The sequence below is a fragment of the Dysidea avara genome, chromosome 5 (assembly GCF_963678975.1).
Source record: "Dysidea avara chromosome 5, odDysAvar1.4, whole genome shotgun sequence".
Lineage (NCBI taxonomy): Eukaryota > Metazoa > Porifera > Demospongiae > Dictyoceratida > Dysideidae > Dysidea > Dysidea avara.
Genome location: NC_089276.1, coordinates 37,266,707 through 37,283,275, shown reverse-complemented (window position 1 = coordinate 37,283,275; position 16,569 = coordinate 37,266,707). Strand labels below are relative to the sequence as shown.

General features: G+C 38.4%; 2 protein-coding genes across 3 annotated transcripts; one reads left to right on the top strand and one right to left on the bottom strand.

The window, feature by feature from the left end:
- The first annotated feature begins 648 nt into the window (after nt 1-648).
- Nucleotides 649-14,131, top strand: LOC136256491 (protein NLRC5-like). 2 transcript variants are annotated; one of them, XM_066049465.1, is made up of 6 exons: nt 649-817; nt 878-972; nt 1,226-1,289; nt 1,346-1,437; nt 1,502-1,762; nt 11,581-14,131. In XM_066049465.1, exon 6 carries the CDS (start codon nt 11,728-11,730, stop codon nt 13,942-13,944), a length of 2,217 nt encoding a protein of 738 aa, XP_065905537.1. In that variant the 5' UTR covers nt 649-817; nt 878-972; nt 1,226-1,289; nt 1,346-1,437; nt 1,502-1,762; nt 11,581-11,727; the 3' UTR covers nt 13,945-14,131. The 2 variants fall into 2 exon arrangements, with proteins under 2 accessions (XP_065905537.1, XP_065905538.1); XM_066049466.1 differs by lacking the exons at nt 649-817; nt 878-972; nt 1,226-1,289; nt 1,346-1,437; nt 1,502-1,762 and adding an exon at nt 11,221-11,543 and having other exon boundaries at nt 11,690-14,131.
- Nucleotides 14,132-14,867: 736 nt separating this feature from the next.
- LOC136256227 (uncharacterized) lies at nt 14,868-16,553 on the bottom strand. Its single transcript, XM_066049160.1, has 4 exons — nt 15,940-16,553; nt 15,546-15,892; nt 15,408-15,491; nt 14,868-15,361 (listed from the first exon to the last, which is right to left on the bottom strand). The coding sequence occupies exons 1-4, from the start codon at nt 16,551-16,553 to the stop codon at nt 15,051-15,053; spliced, it is 1,356 nt and encodes a 451-aa protein (XP_065905232.1). The 3' UTR covers nt 14,868-15,050.
- Between the last annotated feature and the right edge of the window lie 16 nt (nt 16,554-16,569).

Genomic DNA, 16,569 nt, shown 5'->3' with positions numbered 1-16,569 from the left:
AAAAAAAAGGTCACAACCAGCTGAAAATAGTTGCCTACCTCACCAGCTACGAATTTATACTGATAAACTACATAAAAATCCTTACGTAGCTCGCTCTAATACTGTGATTGTTTATTAGAGTATCTCGATCTTGATCACGGTTTTCAGCCCCATTCCAAGAAGGATAATTTCGCGTGATATCATTCTGAGGGGGGGGGGGGGCTTCAGCTCCCTAGTCCCCCCCCCCCCCTTTCCTCCGCCTATGAGCTAGACTGATGTTTTTGTGCATTGCTATTGTAATTGTATGGTATTGTTGCGAATTGGTTTTTAAGCTACCTTGAGAAATTATCCTTTGTCCTTGTACTGTCGCCTTAATTGTGTGCTGAGGGAAGTAGGCTATTCCTTTTGGTGCTACTGACCCTGTCATATTGACAGATTAGATAAATAGCTATGTGAATGACCAGCCAATGCAATATTCTTGTAAGACTGCAAGTGACTTGCAAAGAACTTGCAAAGAAAGGGACATTTTCCGTTCAAGAATCTTGCTTGCAAACTTGCAAGTCTTGCACATCGTTATCTTAGAAACATGAAAAATTCGATTCGCGAAAATTACGTACCTCGAAAATTTGTACTAGCGCACGCTATAATTTCAGTATGACCTCACGAAAAAAGAATGGAGTAATACGAGGGAGTAATGGGGTGGTAGGAAAGGGCATTACATCCAGCCCGGGAAAAAAAATAAAATACGGGGAAGTAATACGATGCTTTACTTCTGGCAACTGCCAAAGTAAGACCGAGGCAATATCTCAGTTGATTAGAAGTTGCTAACAGTATAAAAGTATGTACGTATAGCTATATCATGATCAATTTATCAAACGCTGGTGTTTCAACCGGACAGTTTGCCGGACTGCGCAGGCTTTCAAGTTGTGAAGGATATAGAATTCATCTCACTCTCGATCTGGTGCCATCGGGATCAAGTCACTGTGACCACAGGTATTAAATTGACCTCTGAACTTAGCTAGATCTGTGGCTGCACTGTATTGAACAACATGATAGCTTGCTATCCGCTCACTATCCGCTTTGCAACTTCACTCAGTGTGTACTCGCTTGTGTATCTGTATTTAAAAGCCAGTGAAAATAAAATAAATAGTAATACTGCTACATCTTGGGGAGAAACGAGATCACAACTCAGTAGCTATAAGTAAAGAGAAAAGTTGTATTCACTGACAATCACTGTACTCTGTAGGGTATTTACCAGCTTGCAGATCAACAGTGGCTACACAAGCTCAACCAGACATCATCATAAAGAGGTTAGTTATATATGATTAAATAGTCAGCTTTGTTTGAATTGTTTCTTTCACCTCAGAGCTAATTACTAGCTCTTAAACAGTGATATGACCCAGGCCGTTTACCGTGACAAGGAATTAGAGTTATCGGGTACAGTGCATGATTATTGTGGTAAGTACATGTGCAAAGTTCACTTGCATAATAAGATTATACTTTTGGTTTTTTCTATGAAAAGTCAACACAACTCCAGAACTTAAGGATCTCTATGAACACATCACTCCAAACTATGCTGCTCATTGGAGAGCAATAGGAACACAACTGGGTCTACCTAAAGGGACACTAGACATTATAAAATATGACAACCATGACAAAGCTGAGCCTTGTTGTAATGCGGTGTTAGAAAAGTGGCTTGAAGTGGACCCCTCTGCTAGTTGGAATAAACTACTGAGTATCATCCAGTCACCTGCTGTGTCAAGTGATCAAGATCCAGAGAAAGGTAGCTATATATGTACCTATACTGTAGGATTATTGTATTTACTCGCTTAAAGTAAGTACATGTAGAGCTAGCTACTCTAGTAAAATTTCATGCACAACTTGACATTATTGATTGATTGATTCAGTGTACTCTTGTATTACATTTTGTGCATTTTTTAGTGAATTATTTCATTAGTAGGTTTGTATAAAGAGTCCATTGCAATGAAAAATAGAAATAATAAGGTTTTTTTGAAGCATATAGAGACATGTTATTTGTTTTCATAAAAACATCTAGCTTATCCATTTTCACCAGCTTTCTTTTAGTATATAGCATATATGGAATTATAATCAATACTGTTGGCAAGGTGGTTTTTAAATACAGCTACATTATATAGAATGGAAAAGATGGCGCCAGGGTTATTGTTTTTGTCTGAACGCATACCCCAACTATCTACTTATATAGCAAAGTGGCCTTTATGCTTTGTTTTCAGCTATGTTCAGCCCATTACACAGCATTACAAATGAAGAGTACTAGGAGGAGTGCCTCTGCAATCAATCCAGTCACAACGTAAAACTTGGGTAAATATAGAGAAGCCACCATGTGGTGCTACTACCATAATTGACACACCTTGCACTGCCAGCATGGGACACAAAGGAGGACAAAGGTCCATGAAGCATTGTATACATACTGTGTATGCATTGTACATACTGTGTATGCCAAAGGGTACCTGTCCGGCTGAAGCGACGTCAAACTGTGAAAAAAATCAAGCCCGTAGCCTTAGCCATAATTGAGTTAACGTTTATCTGAAGGTATCAATCAGTCAGTCAGTCAGTCAGGCAGTCAGTCAAAATTCTAAAAATTTTGTATAGGGCTCTGCAGTGATACTGAGGTATTAACAAAGCCACAGTACTATATATATCCCGGGACCCATACAATACCAAACCGTGATACCAAAATATCAAAATAGCCAAATATATGATATAGTGGTTAAACTGTTGTGGCATCAAAATAAACCGTGTGTTTATAGAATGGGTAGCTGAGTGCTAAAGTTTTTTACCTTACCACTTACTAAATACCTTTCCTATGTTGTACAGTATCCATTCAAGAGTAGTACCTATTATTTAGTAATACTGAGGTATTAATTTTAAAAATATACTGATAAAGGTTTTTGGCAATACCGCAGAGCCCTAATTTTGTAGCAACTTTTTGGGAGCATTTAGGGTCATGCTGAAGGTACTTTTGGGTTTGGCCAATATTATCAAGGTGCCATGAAGATATTGTGAGGTTGATTTTAGGGTGATATTTTTGGCCGGAAACATGATGTCTAATAATAATATTACACAGTACACTATTGTACTGTATGATAGTATGATGTGATCCAATAATATGAATCTTTGTTCATTGCTTTTGGCCTAAAGATACCCATGTTATCAAACAAGAAGGCTATTCAAGCTTAGAAATAGCAAAAATAAAGTTACATTTTACCACAACGTAACCAAACACACGTAACTCATGTTTGCTTTATGGTACAGAAATGAAACAAAGATATTCTTACTCCCCATGAAGAGGCAAATCCATCGGTATATATTTCAATTTGTGTCTTCTTTCACTGTTTACTAAAGTTATTAAAATGTGCATAAAATTATTTTATGTATAGCACACATTTTTTACCCAATGTATTTCAATGGCATTCATATGAAAACAGAATTATACGAACAAGTTGGGTTTTTGCTTAGCAGGTCACATTTATGACCCTATGAAAACTTTCTGTTTCATGGGTTATGAATTTTATGCACCCTATGAATTGCACATGAACCATCATCATGACTTTAATATGAATTATTATCCCATGAAACCCATATGAATTGACCATGAAACCCATATGAATTGACCATGAAACCCATATGAATTGACCATGAAACTACTACCATACAATAGATGAATATGACATGGTACTCCATGAAGTTCACTATGAAATTTAGATGAATGTCGGCTCATGAATTTATTAATGGACTTTACATGAATAGCTAAGTATCAATAAACATTTTAGATGAACATCCTACAAAACACTGTAACAGAAAATGTTATTAAGAATCACAAAGCAGCAACTCAAAAACACCTACAACTTGAATTTCATATAAAAATGTGACCGTCTCAGCAAAAACCCGACTTGTTCGCACAAGCATGCGTATTGAGAAAAACGAAAAATAATTCGTAAAATTATGCATGCTACAAGAAAAAATATGCAAGTTTTTATTGGGCAAGACCTCGAAGAAGGAAGACACAAAATCGATTAAAACTATACACTACCTTATTCGCCTGCTCATGGAGAGTTCGAAAACCTTACTTTCGTTTCTGTAGCTCCAATGGTATTTTTTCATTAAATTTTTAAAAAGATAAAACAGTACATAATAAGCAAATACAAGCGAACTTAAATATGGGCCTCAGCGACCTGCACAGCAAATGGTGCCTCAGCAATGGGACGGCGCAAACTGGACCTGGCACCGCGAATGCACATAATTGCAGATCTCAACAAAGAGAAGCTTAATTTACATCTCAGCCATTCCATAAGAAAGACTGTGCTTAGCACTCAAAAGGTTGGGCAATCTCTTATAAAACTGAGTAGCAGCATCACCCATTCCACCAGTAGTGGTGAAAATTAAAGGAGTAAATGAGGCATTCTCTACTTCATGAACCCGTTGTTGGTATTCATGTCTCTTTTCCTTATCATGACGTCGGTATGCAGAGTGCATAGGGTTTGATTTGAAGGTGCACTGGGGTTAACAATTCTGGCATCAAAGTATGACCTCTCAAATCGTCCTCCCCAAAAACCATTAGCTGCAATGTCAAGCCTTGTGTTATCGTCACGGTTAGCTGTTTTGTATTGAAGGGTCTCACCAGAAAGAGGCTGAATGTGGGATTCAATGACAACATTGTTACAGACCTCAGAAAGTAAGTTGGCAGTTAGATCACACACTTCATTGTGTCTCAAAGAAGGAAACCCACCCTTTGGACAAGACAGAGCATGTTATATGGTAAAAGAGTGACCACAGGCACAGGAAGTAGGGAAGGCAGATGGTAGCCAATGATAGCGAAGCGTAATTGCATCACGAAAAGCAGTTTTATGAAGCACAAAAGTATGCGACTTCAATGGAAGACAAGAGAGCCAATTGGATGCACCCTTCTCCTGAGCCAACTTGACTGAGGAATGCATGCTAGGAGGAAGTTCATCAAACAAATTATTGGCAAATTGAAGTTGCTCTTGATGGCTCCTAGAGTGAAACTTGGATCGCAACTGAAACTGTGCATCAAGACAGTCACCTAGTTGATGTACTTGAGAGATAATCAAGCCAACAAGACCAGTATTTACTTCTGTAGAGCAGGAACGCTGCTGTGACACAACAATCAAAGGATCAAACACACCAAGGCCTTCTAGCCGCACAGGCAAGGCAAAAAGCTTTCTCTTGACATCAGTTCGACCCAATAGACTAGGAAAGAAAATAGATCTAATAAAATGTTCAAGAGGAAGGAAAAGGTCTGTAGAACAAGACGAAACATGAAAAAAATAGTTCCATCAGAAAGAGAGACCATGACAAAAAGCAGCATAGGAAGCATGAGGTTGTGTTCGGGCAAAGATGCTCAAGGTCTTTGTGTCCTTCAGTAGTGACCTGAATGTCACAGTCTCCAAAGATTGTTCTAGCATCAGTTAAAACAGTTTCCTTGACTATCAAGATAGTTTTAGTAGCATTTGGGAAATAGTCGTAACGGGGCCCTACAGAAGATAACAAGTCCCACCATTGCTTAAGCTTGGAAAGCTTGCCACCAGCAGCAGAGTAATTAGCATACCAGCACTGCTTTACTAGACCAGTAAGATGAGAAATCAAGGGCAAGGTACCAATAGTGTACATAGCCATAGTGAGAGGATCACCCTGGGTAGTCCCTTCACTAGAAAAGATGGTACGACCTCCAGTAAACAAAAAAGCATCAGTGTAAATTAAAATAGGAGCAAGAGAAGGGCAGAGGGCCTCAACGTTTCGGAGTGTTACTTGACGATTTAACTCGTTGAAGGCATTCTTAGCATCAACAAGGAGAACACCATCAACCTCAGGCAAGTCAAATATTTGTTTCATTGCATGGACAGCAGCTTCACAACCACCCATTTGACCAGCACATAATTGAGAGGATCCTGCAGCCTGCTGTAAATCACGCCCTATAATTCTCATCACTGCCTTTCCAATAATTCTTCGCAAAACTTCACCCACACCAATAGGGCGAACACCAGGATGCTTGTCAAGAGGAATTAGACAACAAGCACAGTAAACAGATAAATAATTTGGATTAACATAAGAGGTGGAAATACAATGGGCAAAAGCAGAAATAGCTGCACACAAGTCATTAGAAGCATCACCAAAAGCTGTACAAAGATGTCTCCAAGCATGAGCATCAAGGCCAGAAGGGCCTGCAGAGCCACTTATCTACAGGACCACTGATTTAATTAAAGCAGCATCTAAGCCATCAAACAGGACAGGATGAAATGATTGAGAGGAGTCAACTGGATCAAGTATAGCATCAGGGTCTGCAGCACAACCGTAAGGATGCTTTTCACGCAATACATCAAACACATTTTTGGGAGAACCATCAGACAAGGAACCCACTGCATGATCCAAGTTAAGAGGTCCACAATCACAAGAAGGAGACAGGCAGCGAAGAACAGCCCTGAGTCATAAGGTGGGCAAACCTGGAAGAATGAGGTTGATCATCACAAGGACGATAGTGAGGGGAAGCAGATAGATGTTTCTGTATGACAATCCCTTCATTAAATAAAGCTAAAAAATCACCCTTAAGCCAAAGATCAAGTTGTCTCTGAAGGCTCCAATGGTATGCGTGTCAGGTGTGTTTGTTTACGATGTGGTAAATGTATAAACAAGATCGTTGTCATTTTGTTTACTAAACTGCCTTCATATCCATATACGCAAGTGACTACAGGGCTAAAACTATCCCTGGCTGATGTGCTAATCCATGGTGAACATTTTAAGCCAAATTGCAATGTTGTAGACTAATTCAAACGGAAGTTATGGCTGTGAATATAAGCGCCTGTAGTTTATTTTCAGTATAGTCACTGTACAAATCAATTATCTTGCTCTTCCTACTGTCTATCGCTATAATTCCAAAACTACTCACCACAGAAGCTGAAACTTTAGTGATCTATTCCTTGGACACTGCAAATAATGCTGAGAAAAAAAATTTATTGTGTGAACAAGTCGGATTTTTTTTTGCTGAGATGGTCACAAATATGAAATAGCTACAACTTGACTCATGAATTACAACAGTTGAAAGACATATATATATATATATATATATATGCCAATGTCCCATAATACAATAATGGACTACAAATCTGCCAATATTTTGTGTATTGCTATAATGTAGCTAGGCATTTAATTGAAAGTTTTGGAATCACAGAGTATCTAACAATGTGTGTAAAAACAGTAGAAGTAGATTTGTGCACCTATGTAGAATACTAAACAGTTTCCATTAAGTTCTATACCCTTATCATAGGGAACACAGCTAGAGTCACTGATGTCACCCATGTGTGTAAATTCATAGGCATTTTAGTATTGATGGGAATTTCCCAACACTATGAATGTGCCGTAAATGTTTTCAGGGTAAATTCATGTGTAATTCATAGATTATTTCATGGCTAAAAAAGGTAGTAGTGTGTGCAGTTTGCATTAATCTGCTAATCAGTAGTGATCTTCATTGTGTGTCACTCACTTGTTCCCTGTGACCAGCCTGAATCCGCTTACCAGAGTAGTTTATATGGTGGGAAAGTTACAATGAATCAATCAAGCTTTCATAGCCTAGTAAAGTGTTCCAACTCTGGCCACTAAAAATAGAAGATTGTGACAGAGGAAGTTAGGAAAAAAAGGAGAACTGCTATAATTAATTCTAGAGTATTAATTGAATTAGTTGAAATACCACAAGTACGTAATTGGTGACACTCTTGTATTGTCTATTCATGGCTATAGTTTGTCCACTGCCAATCTGCTTTTCTTGCAGAGACATTTAGGAGTAGTCTATCATCTTGAAATTATAATTTCTGTACACTGCCTTAATGTTTTCTTGTATCAAATCAAATTATGGATAAATTTGCTGAGCACATACTGTAATGGTGGACTGCTTTGTAATTTATGTATTTAAATACTGATACATCTTACTGCATGTCTGATAAATTGTGCTATATCAACTATAGTTTTTTAAAGTACAACACTGCAACTGTGTTCAGCAGAAAAATAAATGTACATTCGGTGCTGTTACATGAGCACTCAAAATGATGCCTGCACCATGCATAGCTACATCATAATAAATATGTTATCATTAAGACTTGATCTTGCTGTAAAGTTTGAGCTGCTTAGCTACCTATAGTTACGTGTAATTAAAGTATAAAAACATACATAAGTATTAAACTGCAAAGTAACTGGGATAGATAGACTGCTGTTGCCACCAACCCCAGCACCAGTTGGCATATGCAGGCCTTAATTTAATTTTTAAGGTGACGAGGACAAATGTCCTTACATATTCACAAATGTACAGGCATAGAGTCAAATTGTACAGACATGAGCTAGAGGAACACTTTACACTGTTGGAATTGGAATAGGGAATTCCACTGAAAGCTTTGAAGTTAAATACAACCACATAGCTGCAACATATCACCAGGCTGTGGTCATTACAGCTGCTGGTGATAGCAGTACACGAAGGGGAGGTGGCATTGGTTAATCCTTGGGAATGTAGATCTCCTAGAGACCAAGTGACAGTTATTGTTAGCACTACAAACAAACATGTACACATCAGCTTTTATGGTACTACTATTGGTATTTCAAGGACATGTGTGTCTGCCCAAAACTAATTATGTGCAGACATTGTGCTATTTGTGCGGATTTTGTCCGTTGACCGCACATTAATTTAAGGTCTGCATATGCTAGAAACAGTTCAAGAAACAAAACAGGTTCTACTCAATAGTCCCTGTGTCCATCAAATCAGCCCATCATTTGTATCAGTTGATTGAAATGAGATGGACCTGCTACCACGAATGCATACTGTAGCAGAGCATAACAATGTAAAAGACAAGTGTGTACAAGTACAGGGGGAATCAGTTAAGAGACACTACTATAATGTCTAGTTGATCTTCTGCCCAGTTGCGTATATGTACTCTGAGGTGTAAACACAAGAGGGTATAAGTTCTATCTCCCTAATGCAGTGTCCACATTTCTGCTTCTTTTGTAATTCATCGCACCAGTACAGTTGATGGGGTACTGGATGGGCTGTAACTTCGGTGAAAAAGCCTTATATAATTTACATAAAAGAGGTTATTTGTTGCTGCCCCAGAATCTCCTAGCATGAATATCAGTTCTAGCTACACCTTGTCAGTCAGGAGACCTTGGCTCAATACTTTCCTAGTAAGGGAGGTTCAATTACCTCATCATGACACACCTTGGAAAGCCACTTGCAGTGATCTTTCAAAGATCATTGTGGCGAATGAGAGTGATACCACCATACCTGCATATCATTGCATTGTCAGGGAAAATGTTGTCCCACAGACACAATGGCTTGGTATAATTCTGAACATATTTCAAATGCAGAATTAAAGATGGAACTCCTGCTCAGCCAAAGTAAAAGATAGGGCAAACACTCTTTAGAATCTCAAAATGCACATGCTACATGTGAATTTGTTGTTGCAACATAAAGTAATGGTGCTTGTGTGCTGCGTTGCTTAGCCTCTAGCCTTTTGGGTGGTCCAACAGGCTGGTAGGCAGATGGGCAGACAGGCATACCAAAAATTGTGTTTCAGTGAATTTATTTAAATTCAATGTGTTATAATTATTCTGTAAGAGGTTTCCACTAGATTTGATGTTAGATATATTTAATTTAAAAATGAAGTAGGGATCCGAGTGATAAAAGCAGTAAAACAAGAAATGAATGATGGTATTACGGCATAGCTCTGTGAGAAAGTTTCTACATTGGCATGTTATAACAATTGTTTCGTCCAATGCTAAAATAGTGATTTTCCCACTGAGCTAGGCTGTAATACACTGCACCATCATTTATCTCTTGGTTCACTACTTTTTATCACTTGGATCCCTACTTAATTCTTATACTCTAAACACCCTCAGACAGAGGCAGCGGAGAAGGATGGGGGGAAAGGGGGACTGCAGCTCCTGTGAAAAAAAATTATGGGGGGGCTTAGCCTCCCTAAAATTATCTGTAGCCGTGATGGAGAGCCTAGCTCAATAGTATCAATAATTTGAGATACTCTAATAGAGCAGTCAAGATCAAGATACTCTAATAGAGCAGTCACAGTATTTTAGAGGAGCAGTGTAGCAAGCTATGTATGTAGTTATAAATAAAATGAGATATAGTCTAGTTGGTGGAGGGAAACTATTGCCAGCAGGTAATGTCCTTTTTTTTGCTCTTCAACTTACAACCAGGCCATGGCATCACCAAGCTAGACCCCCCCCCCCCCCCCCTCCACCCCTAAATAAAGGTGTTTCCACTGCCTCTGCCCTCAGATCTCTTGTGTCCTCAAGGGTGCTTACAAAGTTTTCCCCCACTCAGGCACCTGGAAGGTACATATAGTATAATCACTTGGCTGGATACAATACTCTTATCAGAAAAAGTCACTATGATGACCTCTCTATTAAGACTGCACTGTTGTTTGCACTTACTCATCCTTTAAGATCTTCAGTTTTAGCTGGTATACAACATACCAGAAGGTGCAGTATTCACCAAATAAATTAGCTAAGCAAAGTTGTGCTGGAAGGCCAATAATTAAAGAATTTTCTTCTCCAGTTAATACATTTAAAGTTTATATTGAAAGGACCAAGGATAGTTGTAGTGTGTTCCTCACTGCTGTGGGCAAACATCATCCTGCAACCACAGTTACTATTGCCAGATGGATCAAAACATGTCTCAGTAAAGCTGGGATTGATGCCTCTATTTTCAAAGTACACTCCATTCAAAGTGCTTCTACATCAGCTGCAGCAGATGCAGAAGTTTCTGTAACAGAAATAATGGAATCAGCTTCTGCCAGTCTCTCGCGGTCCTCCACCTATGACTCTTGCGGTCCTCCACCTATGGCCACATGGGTGACCATAGGTGGAGTGGCCATAGGTAGGTAGGTGGGTGGCCATAGGTAGGTAGACTCTCGCGGTCCTCCACCTATGGCCACATGGTTAAATTACGTATAAATTCAGCTTCAAACCTGCAAAGTTGATATGGGAATGAATTCTGTGAAATATAATTGATAATGTCTAATTATAAGTTTATGCAGTTGCGACAGTTATTTGTAATTATAGAGGTAAACTATATCAATATTCCCACCCTGCCCAATTGTACTGCATAAAACTTATGTATTTTGTTTCCTTCCTTATATATATAGACCCCCAAGAATACTAATGAAAAAAGCTGACTGGTGACTTCTGGTAGGATATATAATAGGGTGGACTTTTAACACATTTCTTATTTGTTACTGTGTATGGTGTATTGACACTTGTTTTGATGTATGCTTATAAGAGCTGTAGTAAACAAGGAAATGAAGCAATGCAAAATTGATATGGTTCACCTCATATAATTAGGAATAGCTGTTGCAACTGTGTAAACTTCTGTAAAGGTGATTTTCGTTGCATAAGATGTCATGGGTGATCTCTAGGATGATTTTTATTAAAGGTGGAATTTTAGATGATGTGTGCCACTTCACTGAGGGGCCATCCCTAAAACAGTACTATACTGTACTGTTTGATAACCAGTAAGACTCTTTCATAAAAGTGCTTTTTGTTGCATAGGATGTGATATTTGATGGCATATTTTTGGAGACACCATTTTGTTTTGGGAGGATTCTTACTAAGCAGTACTACTGTATAATAGTGAAGTTTATTGCTGTTTACCCATTAGGAATTGAGGCAATCTGTGTATTGTCTGCAAGGCTGGTCATGATTAATGCACAAATACTACAATGCATTGATGGAGATACATGGCCACCTGATCAGTTGAACTGTTTTGCACCACTTGTACTCCTTCATCATCAACATCAACGTACCCAACAGCAAGTCTCTGAAATGGCTAAATTGGTCCAAACAGGTGACATTGAATCAGTGGTTGAAGGTCAGCACACCTACAAGACACATATGTTGAGTACCAGTACTGTAACAAAAGAAATTGCTGAAATCCTAACTCCATTAGAAAAGAGTATCAGCAAAAAATTAATTCTAATAGAAGGGGCACCTGGCATAGGCAAATCAGTTTTGTTGAAACACATTGCATTTAAATGGGCACACAAACTGATACTGGAAAGGTTCAAAATAGTGTTGTTAATTTGCCTCCGTGACCCCAGTGTTCATAAGATAATGTCAGTTAGTAATCTTATCCAACTATTCCTCAAGGGAGATGCAAAAGCTAAAGAAATTTCTACAGCATGCAGTGATTATTTATTTTCAAATGGTGGCAAAGATGTAGCTTTTCTTTTGGATGGTTATGATGAATTCCCAGATGAGCTTCAAACTGACAGTTTAATTGCAGATATTTTAAACTGTAAAGTATTGCCTCTTTGTAGCTTAATAGTATCATCCCGTCCGCATGCTTCTGTGAGTCTTCGCATACGAGCTGCTCTTCAGGTAGATATTTTGGGCTTTACTGAATTAGAGAGAGTGCAATTTATTAAACAGGCTCTAAAGGACCAGCCACATAAAATCGAAGAGCTTACTTGGTATCTGAAGCATCATGTAATGATTAGCACTTTATGTTCCATTCCCTTTAACATGGTGATTATGGTATTCTTAATGAAGAACGAATTTCCACTACCAAAGTCATCTACAGAGTTGTACAGTTATTTTGTTTGTTTTACTGTCTGTCGAAGTCTTTACAAAATTGGTTACCCACTTCGTAATGATATCAAAGATCTTTCCACTCTGCCTGAACCCTGCAACAAAATAATTAAGCAACTTGGTAAGTTGTCAATTGAGGCACTTAATAACAATGAACTAGTTTTTACCTTTGACAAAATTAAATTGACATGTCCTGACATAATATCTACTCCAGGAGCAATAAATGGTTATGGTCTACTGCAAGTTGTTGAACATTTTGGCCTCTTTGGGAAAACAATGACGTTTAATTTCCTTCATTTTACCATTCAAGAATATCTTGCAGCTCACTATATCATCACTTACCTTCCAGCACACAGAGAGCTTCAACTGCTTCAAGAGAACTTCTGGAGTGATCTTTATGCTAACATGTTTGCTATTTATGTTACAATGACCAAAGGACAACAACCTGCGTTTAAACAATTTTTGTGTGGTGGAGACAACACAATTGCCATCGCCAAGGAGTTTCTTTGTGACCAGTTAAAATGTATACATCTTTACTATTGTTTTTATGATGGTGAGGATAAGAGAATGTACAAGTCTATTGAAGAGGCAGCAGTCTTTGATAAGATGGAAATTAACTTGAATGCCATTAAGCTATCACCTTGTGATCTTGAGTACTTGTCACTCTTCCTTGCAACGACTTCCCACAAACATTGGGTTAAACTTGATTTAGGAAATTGTTACATACGAGACTGTGGTCTCTTTATTATCCACAAAGTGCTCAGAACTGCTGGCGTCACCATCAAAACCCTTAACTTGGACTACAATGGCCTCACTCAATCATCAGCTTCCTTTATTACTGACATTGTCCTCAGTTGCAAAGTGGAAGTGCTGCTGATTAAGGGTAACCACACAATTGGTGAGAGTGAAGAGTTGTACACCATGCTGTCACATTCTTCCACTGTACTTAACAACCTTAGTATAGAAGACACCTTGTTATCTTCTAGTGCAGCCACAAAACTATTCAGCACAATGATAAATGCTAACAGGTTGCAATTCCTCAATGTTAGCTTTAATAAGATTACTGATGATGTGGCAGATACCATAGCTTCATTGCTCAATCGTTGTACCTCACTGGACTCACTTGACATGTTCGGTAACCCTATAAGCGGAGAAGCCATACAACGCATACTCCAATCCCTCCAGACCAATGACACACTGACATGGCTAAGTGTTCCTAGTTGTTCTCGAGCAATTGAAAAAAATATTGTGACCATACAGGAACAAGTTAATAAGATGAGGAAAAAGCAAGGAATTAAACAAGAGCTGCTTATTGATTCTAGCTAATCTTGCAGTTATATGTTGTTGTCTAACATATTATTAACGTTGTAATGTTTAATTAATTTGATAAAAATATTATCCATGACTTTTGAATTATAGATGTTAGCTGTCTTGCAATCTCATTCACAAGTTATTATATGTAATAATTATTATTTCTGTCATTTGTGTACTTCTTATGTACTCATTCCTTTGGACTGTGATTTTATGGCTTTAACAGTATGCTTGTGCTTGTATTATAATATATAGCTGCTGATGTTTCAAAAAATAATTCAGTGACAATAATATGAAGGGGATTAAGTATAGCCATTGTACTGAACTCTACCAACTTGTCTAAATTTTGCTATTGCAAGGTATGGACTAGATAATAATAATAATAGTTCCTGCAATATACTAATATGGTATGACCATAAAAGTGACCACCTAAATGTGACCGGATTTGCGAAAAAGGGTCTTCCACACACATCCAATTCTATAAACTTGGAAGACCGTAACTTTGTGTTCAAGTAAGATACTAACTTGAAATTTTCTCCATCCATTAACCTATGTTGGTACCCACAACCATCCAAATTTCAAGGCAATAACGTTTTCCAATCTGAATTTATGAATTGCCAAAGTTTGTAAATTGGATGTGTGTGAAAGACCCCTTTTTGCAAATCCAGTCACAAATTTGTTTACTGTACATGTATATGGCATGCATGATGTAAAGTTGCTGACTTTGACACACACACAAACAGAATATACTTTCCCAAAAAGATGGGCCCCCTAGCTAGTCTGGTCCTGGTGTCCCCCATCACGGCCATCATCTTTCGAGTTCATTGGAGACCAACTGTAAGTAAGGTAGTAACATGCAACTATCTAGCAAGAGTAAGTGATACACAGCTTATGATCCTTGTTGGGATGGAGCTGATGATGTACCCGGTATGCTGTAGTGAAGAGTTTCCACAGTTTTATGGCAAGTTTTCTGAACCACAAAAACAATAAAATTTTTGTCAATTTTACAGCGTATTAGACATGCAAAATACAATGACCACATGTTATACACATAATATTTTAATTGAATGCTCAAATCATGTATTAGTATAGCTATAGCTGTAAATGTGACTGCAAGTCAGTTATATATCCAATAGTTTAAGCTTTATCTCATTGGCTAGTTCCAACCAAGATATATCACCATATTGTTCCATGATATATAACAACTTTTCAAAACTTCCTGTAAGGGCAGCTTTAAGGCCATCAGCTATCTTCCTCAGAACTACACTGGCTGCTTCAGATCTTACACTAACTTGTTGAATCTCCTCCTCCTCTCCAAAGGTGATGATTCGTTTACTCACAAAATGACAGCTCAGTGTCTTAATGGGTAGAACTTTTGATAATCTTCCATAGTAGTCAGTGAACAACTCCAACTTACTACAGCTACACTCAACTATACACAACCATCACACTACATCATATACAGTCTAGCTGCTCACCTGATGTTGGACTGCAACTAACTATTTCTCCTGAACCAGTAGAGGGAAGTACTACACCCAATGCAGTAGTATCGGAGTAGACACCTATACAATTACTATAGTAACATCATGTTTATTTGTGTGGTGATGGATGGTCACCTGATCCAACTAGTTCACCATAATATCCACCAGCCAGTTCAGCATCGTTACACATAGGACAGAAGATGGTGTTACCACTACGTACCTCACTGAGGGGAATATGTAGCTTAGGACAATATGAACAGGGAACAAATGGGATTGGTCTCTTTGCTGCTGATAAGAACACTTTCATGATGTCATCCAGTAACTCAATCACATCATTAATCAGTTCCCTCCTCTCTTGGACACTGGTCACATCAACTCCCACTACAGTGATGGTTAATTGAATACTATGCTTCTCCTCACATCGACTGATGTAATACTTCTGATGGGATCCCAACTGTAGTCCCACCTTGCCTTGTCTCAACCTGTACAATAAAATGTTAACAGTTGAAGTGAATAATACAATACTCACCATAATAGTCGATTATTTCTCTTCAAATTTCTACAGATACAGTTAGCTATCAACTGATTTAAGAGACTGTTTGGGATAAAGCCATTGTGAAACACAAAGTAGACAATTTTATCTCTTCTCGTATTAGGAGGAACTTTGTTAACATCATGAGGAACCAGACAAGGAACAATAAAAGACTCACCACCCTCTGGTGGTAGTGATGGACAGCCCTCTTCACTAAACCAAGCCTCTTTAGTGATACGAGCAACCAAATGAAAACAGAGTAGAATATCCACCACTTGTCGGTAGGTGACACCTACCTCACTAGGGTGGTCAGAGTGAAACTTGTCCAACATGTGCTGGAGAAGACTCTCGTGAAGAATACCATATTTGGTTAGCCTCTTCTGAGCCTTGTCAAGATCACACCCTTTTGACTTATAGAAGTGAGCAGTGATGACATAGGCAAACAACTTGGATAACCATCGAGGAGACAAGATCACAAGATTACGTAAAGATTTCACCCAACCAAAATGCAGGAAGGTGCGTTTACCATGAAAGTATCTCAAGATCCCTTCAAATTCCTCACTATCCTCAGCCACTGGAAAGACACACTCAGCAATGATATCAAGCAACATGGATCGTGATATTACC

What these genes read in the sequence shown, in the direction of transcription:
- LOC136256227 (XM_066049160.1), bottom strand. Translation starts at nt 16,553, where the DNA reads ATGTTGCTTGATATCATTGCTGAGTGTGTCTTTCCAGTGGCTGAGGAT. An exon ending in AGAAATAATCGACTATTATG is followed by an intron (nt 15,893 to 15,939) that starts GTGAGTATTGTA and finishes TTTATTGTACAG; the next exon opens with GTTGAGACAAGGCAAGGTGG. An exon ending in TGGTGAACTAGTTGGATCAG is followed by an intron (nt 15,492 to 15,545) that starts GTGACCATCCAT and finishes GTAATTGTATAG; the next exon opens with GTGTCTACTCCGATACTACT.
- LOC136256491 (XM_066049465.1), top strand. Translation starts at nt 11,728, where the DNA reads ATGATTAATGCACAAATACTACAATGCATTGATGGAGATACATGGCCA.